We start from the raw sequence: 5,987 nt of genomic DNA on the forward strand, positions 1-5,987 counted from the left end.
ACCCGGAGCCTGGGACAACGCGACAGTGGCAGCGTCCCTTATGGCGAGGGAGGGGGTTGACTGGTTTCGGTGCAGACAAGGGTGGGGGCTCATCGAAGTTGGACAAAACATCGGGGTTAGAGGGGGCTGGGAGGCGGCAGGAGGCCGGCAAAGAGGTGGTAGCTCGAGAAGGATGGGCGGATGGGACGGGCACGCCAACGCCATTGCTTGAGGAGGGTGGGGCTATGAGATGCGCACGACAACGCCACCAAGCTTTGGCAGGCAACCCGACCGGCGGAGGAAGAAAGCTAGGGCAAAAGGGTTATCTACGAAAGAAAACACATCTTGGCCGTTGAATTTCAATCCAAGAGCTGGAAAGATCGAACGACTCTAAATTTTGTTAAGGCAACTTGCAAATAGGCTGTCGCTGTTTAGCAAGTAAATGGAAAGAATGTACGCATATAGCAAGTGTGTAGCGTGTACTGTAACCATGGCACCAACCTGGTCCTAACAGCCCTCCGGCCAGCAATGAACCGGCAGGTGAACACGGGCTGCCGCTGCCCGCCGCCGGCGCTTCCACCAGGCACCTGGTAGACGACGGGGCCGCACTCCGGCTCGCCCCCGAACTGGAAGACGTACCGCGGGTCGGGCTCGGTCCGCACGAGCATATGGATCTGCGCGCGCGCGGCCGACGACGCCGGCTTCCCCACGTCCATCCACCCGTCGCGCGCCACGACGGTCTCCCCAGCCGCGGCGCGCGCCACGTCGACGGCCACGCGCACCTTCCCGAGGGCGCGGCTGGCGCCCACGCCACAGCCGGTGCTCGTGCTCCCCTTGGACTGGCCCGCGTGCACGGTCACGACGAGCTCGACGGGGCGGCCCGAGAGCTTCTGCACGGCGGCGGCGTCGAGGCTGAGCACGACGGGGTCACCGCCGCTGGCCCCGCCAGGGAGGCAGGCGGACGCGAGGGGCAGCGGCGCCGTGCGGGAGAGGGAGGAAGGGTGGTCCTGGAGGTGGAGCGTGCAGAAGCAGGGGGAGGTGGAGGGGTGCACGCCGGCGGCGCCGGAGCTGGGGCGCGGCACGGCGGGGAGCTTGAGGAGGAGCTGGTCTACGGTGAGGCGGACGAAGGCGCAGGGGTCCATTGGCGCGCTCTCGGGCTCGGTCGATCGGCGCGGACAAGTGTTACAGTGCTGTTGGCTTAGCACCCGCTGTGCGGGCGGGTTATATGTAGACGCCGGGCGCGGGTCACTACACCACGGACGTCAATAGGAGGCACTTTAAAATGCCTCAGAAGGCCCATATAATGCCAGCCTAGAGAATAGAAGGCATTTTTAAAATATGCTAGAGATGGTCACGAAGGGAAATGTCTTTGAAGGCACTTTTTCAGAACGCCTCAAAAGGCCTGCACAGGGGCATTTTTAAAATGCCAGCAACCTCAATGTGAGGCATTTTTCCAGAATGCCTCAAAAGAAACACAGAGGCATTTTTCAAAACGCCAGCAAACTCAATTTGAGGCATCTTTAGGAATGCCTCCAAAGACTATTTGTAGCATTTCTCATACTGCCTCTAATTTTATTGTCTGGCATAAGTCATACTGCCTTCAAAACATTTTTGTGGCATTTCTTAAGATCGCCTCTAAAACCTTTTTGTGGCGTCTTTCGACTTGCCTTCAAAATGTTTCTGAGGCACATAAGAACGCCACAAACTTTACAGACATGTAAGATTATAATTAAAAACACTGTTGCAGCAAGCTCACTAATTTGCAACCACTGTACAAACACATATATACAACAGTAGAACAAGATTGAGAGGCTTGCATTGGCTAGAAGTATCATTGTGCAAGCGAATAACGTAAAGCATCAGAACATCTTCACAAATTCGAAAACGACATTAAAGTATCAATCACCAACACAGGACCAACAATGTAACACACAGGTAGACTACCTACTGTTGCGACAACAATGTAACACACAGGTAAACTGCCTACTGTTGAAACAATGTTGTAAAGAGTGTTCCAACTTGATGCAATCAATTCGAAGTACACAAACCAATCAGCCGTGTGTCACCATTAACTTCGACTTTCGGATGACATCTACAAGAGCAAAGACTGTTCTTAGCACTGTAACAGGGTTAAGGAGGCAGGCATGTAAAATAATGTAAATAATAAAACTTAAACATATTTTTGTTTGTGCCATTAAACTTAATCTATCATTCAAACATCAACAGCATGCACGAGTAGGTAAAAAAACATCACTGTAAAATGTAAAATAGGTAAATGATAAAGATCATTAAGGGGTGATAGGTATTGCTTTAAATCTGGACCATTGGTCATTGCCTCCTTGGACTGAATCACTGAATAGATGATCAAGTTGGTACTAGCAAAAAAAGGATAAACTGCAACCTATGCCTGTTATTCCATCTGATCCAGCTTGCGCGTGAACCATATGACAAGAGTTGTCATTTCGGAGAAGCACCGCTGGCCATTAGAATGTCCAGATTCCACATGACACTAAGACACCGAGCACTATTTTTAAGAACTGAAACATGGAGCCATCAATTCAAGGTGCAACAACTGTACAAACTTTACACAGGTGCACTACCTACTGTTGTTGAATACTGTACAGCAATGAAACATATCTTCACAAATTTAGAAATGACCAAAACCTATGCCTATTATCACAACTTAAATGAGCATCTTTGATCACCAATACACATGTACACCTCTTGTCAAAACCTATTGTCACAACAACTCCAGATTATTGTCAAGGATTGCAGAGAAGAGGATATTAGATGAGCTGATTACTATGTTCAGGTTAGGAAATTATATATCCACAGAAAACAGAGTTTGGAGTTAAGTAGCACCAGTACATATTATTTCATGTTAGTGCAACTCACCTATGACCTTGTTGTCTCACATATCTTCTATCTCTTCAACGTATTCCTCACAGCACATTCTGAGGTAATGCAATGAGCCTGATGCTTGGTCACCTGACTTCCTGTAGTTTAAGAGCTTACCATAGTGAAGCGTTTTAATTTATCCCTGTTTGAAGCTTCTGTTTTTGCTTGATAACATTGATGCATTCCATTTGTGGTGGATTAACTTCTCTGACTCTATAATTCAGCCCATTCAATCTCCGTTCATGGTCAGACACATGGGACTGATTAAATGCATCAGATCTTGATCTCAAAGTCATCATTTTTTCCTGGCGTGTACAATTCAAAACTCGGTTAGAAAAAACAAGATAAAAACTAAGATAAAAACACCAATGATGACTACTATCCATTCGACATTTAGTTCAAAAACAATCAATAGCTCTCACCTGATCCATATCAAAGAAGTCTCTTGCAGGTGGACATCATCATGCCCATCAATTCTAGCGTCCATATCAAAGAAGTCTCTTGCAGGTGGATGAACCACAACGTACCAATCCTTCTCTATAGAATCTTGTACATAATAGACTTGGGTAGCTTGAGTTGCGAGGATAAATGGCTCATCAAATATGTTGCTACCGCTGCTTAGCAAATGGTTAAAATTCACCTCAGTTATTCCATAATAAATATTTGAAAGTGAGCAGAAGCAAAGAGAAATTCCTAGAAACAATATCAATTTACTACTAGCAAAAATTCCACAGGTTAAGAATCTATATAGTACTAATATACGAGACTTAATCAGTTCAGTGCTACTCCAATGGTAACTAAACTGCATAGAACTCTGTAGATAATCAGTTCAGTGTTGTCATGTTATTAGTTTACTGATTTAAGAAAAGATCATGTATGTCAGGGATGTTCTATATAGAAGACCTCAAGTGTAGCAAGAAAACAGGTTAACTGAAACCTGATGCAGCAAGAATAGAAGTATATCTACATAGCTTACTAGATAACATGTAGGGATGTTCCATATAGAAATGGCAAATGCGCCTGCAGTTTGATTATCAGTATATCTACATAGCTTACTCCTTGTGTGCACTTTTCTAACATGAACAGAAGGCCACCATGCACGCAAGGCCACAACGAACAAAGCTCAAATTTCAACAGGACAAGTTGACACACTCCATGTATAATTACAAAAAGAACATCCAACACAGTACAAGTTGATTCTAGATGTCATAGCATAATGATTCTTCCTACAGGACTTCTAGCACAAACAAAAACTGGAAGAAAAAGAAGTACAAAATTTAAGAGACATTACCTCGAACACCTTCTGTGCACCAGGGCGTCGGATCAACTGCAACCAGCAATATTCGTGTCTGGTGTGGGGAGGATCGCCGCTGATTCGTTCATTTCCTGGACCACCTTGCCCCTCCTCCTCTCCGAGCCTCGATCTCCCCTCTCCTTCACCGCGCCCACTGCAATCCCACCCCGAGATTGGGGATGAGAGAAGAAGAGGCACAGCGTGGAGATGGCGGTGCAGGTCGTCGCGGACGCGGCTGCCGCGACGGCTGCGGAGGATCCGGTGTGGAGCACCGGTGGCGGAGGAGGCTCCGGCGGCGACGACGAGGCGCCCACGGAGGAGCAACGGCGATGGTGAGCAGCGACGCGCCGGCCGCGATGTTATGTGTTTTTTATTTTCACACACTTTGGAAGGCAGCAGGTGGGAGGGTTGTTTCCTTAAAAAAGTGAACATCTATAGGTAATGTAGACAAAGCATTCGAGGCATTTTACGCTAAAACGCCGGCTAAACTCCGCGGCACTTTTGAGAACGCCTTGCTTTCCCCCTGTTTTGCAGGCAATTTTCCAAATTGCCCTTGAAGGCTGTGAGCTTCGGAGGCATTTTTAGAAAGTGCCTTCAATGGCATGATTTTGAGGCGTTTAGCAAAAACGCTGGCAAAAAAATGCCTCCTAATGCCATACGTGTTGTAGTGGGTGCGGGATCCTGGCTGCGGGGTTTTGGTCCGTCTGCTTTTGCGTGGCCTGTGGTCTGTGGATGTAGCTCGATCGATTAGATGGAGGTTTTGCATCGCGGCAGAGGAGCAAACCGTCAAAAGGGCTGGTCACAGAGGTAATTTGATTTGGTGGACGGAATTGGACGCTAGTAGGATCTGCATGTGGGTCGTGGGATGTCGTTGCCTCGTGCCTAATCCCTAAACTAATACGCTACGGACCGCCGCGCACTTATGTAATCTACTCTGATTGGAACAAGTAAATGGTGAAAATCTAGCTATGAATTCTTCGGTGCTGGAAAAGCCCTATGATGACTTCGCCGGTCTCGAGATGTTGTGCCGATTCAGCCTCTGCGAGGTACTAGTAGGAATAAAATGTGTGTGTGCATTCACATATGTGAGTGTACGTTCATACTTTGATCGTACTGAGTTTAAAAAAGCATCTAACGAGCAGCATTCCAAAAAAATTATGTACCACGAAATAGGGTTTTGTGTGCCAATCTCGCCTGAATCTCCATAACTGTAAGCATAGTTCATATTAACTTCCAACAAAGTTTCAGAATTGTAGTTTTCCTCTTTCAAAATCCATGAGTCCACATGATTTGCTCTCTTAACACTATGAGTAGAACACACTAAATGTACCTCTCAAGCCATCTGTATCCAAATCAAGATGTCTGTTCATCAACCCACACTATATGCTTTTAATTTTGAACATACATGTGCCCTATCCATAGGGCCATCCTTGCTTTGCAACACTGTTCTCCAACGATGCATGAGTGGCTATAATATGGACGATAGCGAGTCGCCATCCACATATGATACATGACCACGACTACACAAGTTGTGTAGACCTTGTGTGATCATGTGCAACCCTAAATTCATCATTTCGAAGCAAATTTGACCAGTCTATCGTGCAAACCATTGCTTATGCATGTCGTGTGTTGAAATATGAGTTGTTTGGGATAGTTAGCAAAATTGTTTATGTAGGCTTTTACCAAACTCGAGAATAGTCAAAGGGTTTTCTCTGCAAGAGGTTTCCACGTAAATCCTTGCATCTCAATTGATTTGGTGTTTCTCTTGTCATATTTGTTGTTATTCAAGTGCTTGCTTGTTATTGGTACATATTGC

The 5,987-nt window shown here is 46.4% G+C and overlaps 1 protein-coding gene and 1 long non-coding RNA gene across 3 annotated transcripts in view; both read right to left on the bottom strand.

Annotated features, from left to right (window-relative positions):
• Positions 1-1,168, bottom strand: part of LOC119276854 — a 4,079-nt gene extending 2,911 nt beyond the window's left edge. The window contains exon 1 of the mRNA XM_037558027.1: positions 481-1,168. Within this exon, the coding sequence (XP_037413924.1) occupies positions 481-1,121 (641 nt within the window). The 5' untranslated portion in view covers positions 1,122-1,168. The remainder of the gene's footprint in view (positions 1-480) is intronic.
• Positions 1,169-1,705: 537 nt separating this feature from the next.
• Positions 1,706-4,572, bottom strand: LOC119276855. 2 transcript variants are annotated; one of them, XR_005136831.1, is made up of 4 exons: positions 4,169-4,572; positions 3,300-3,491; positions 2,875-3,182; positions 1,706-2,071 (listed from the first exon to the last, which is right to left on the bottom strand). It is a non-coding gene; the product is annotated as an uncharacterized LOC119276855 (long non-coding RNA). The 2 variants fall into 2 exon arrangements; XR_005136832.1 differs by having other exon boundaries at positions 3,300-3,494.
• Positions 4,573-5,987: the final 1,415 nt, after the last annotated feature.

This window comes from Triticum dicoccoides, chromosome 3B, assembly GCF_002162155.2.
Source record: "Triticum dicoccoides isolate Atlit2015 ecotype Zavitan chromosome 3B, WEW_v2.0, whole genome shotgun sequence".
NCBI classification, from domain to species: Eukaryota; Viridiplantae; Streptophyta; class Magnoliopsida; order Poales; family Poaceae; genus Triticum; species Triticum dicoccoides.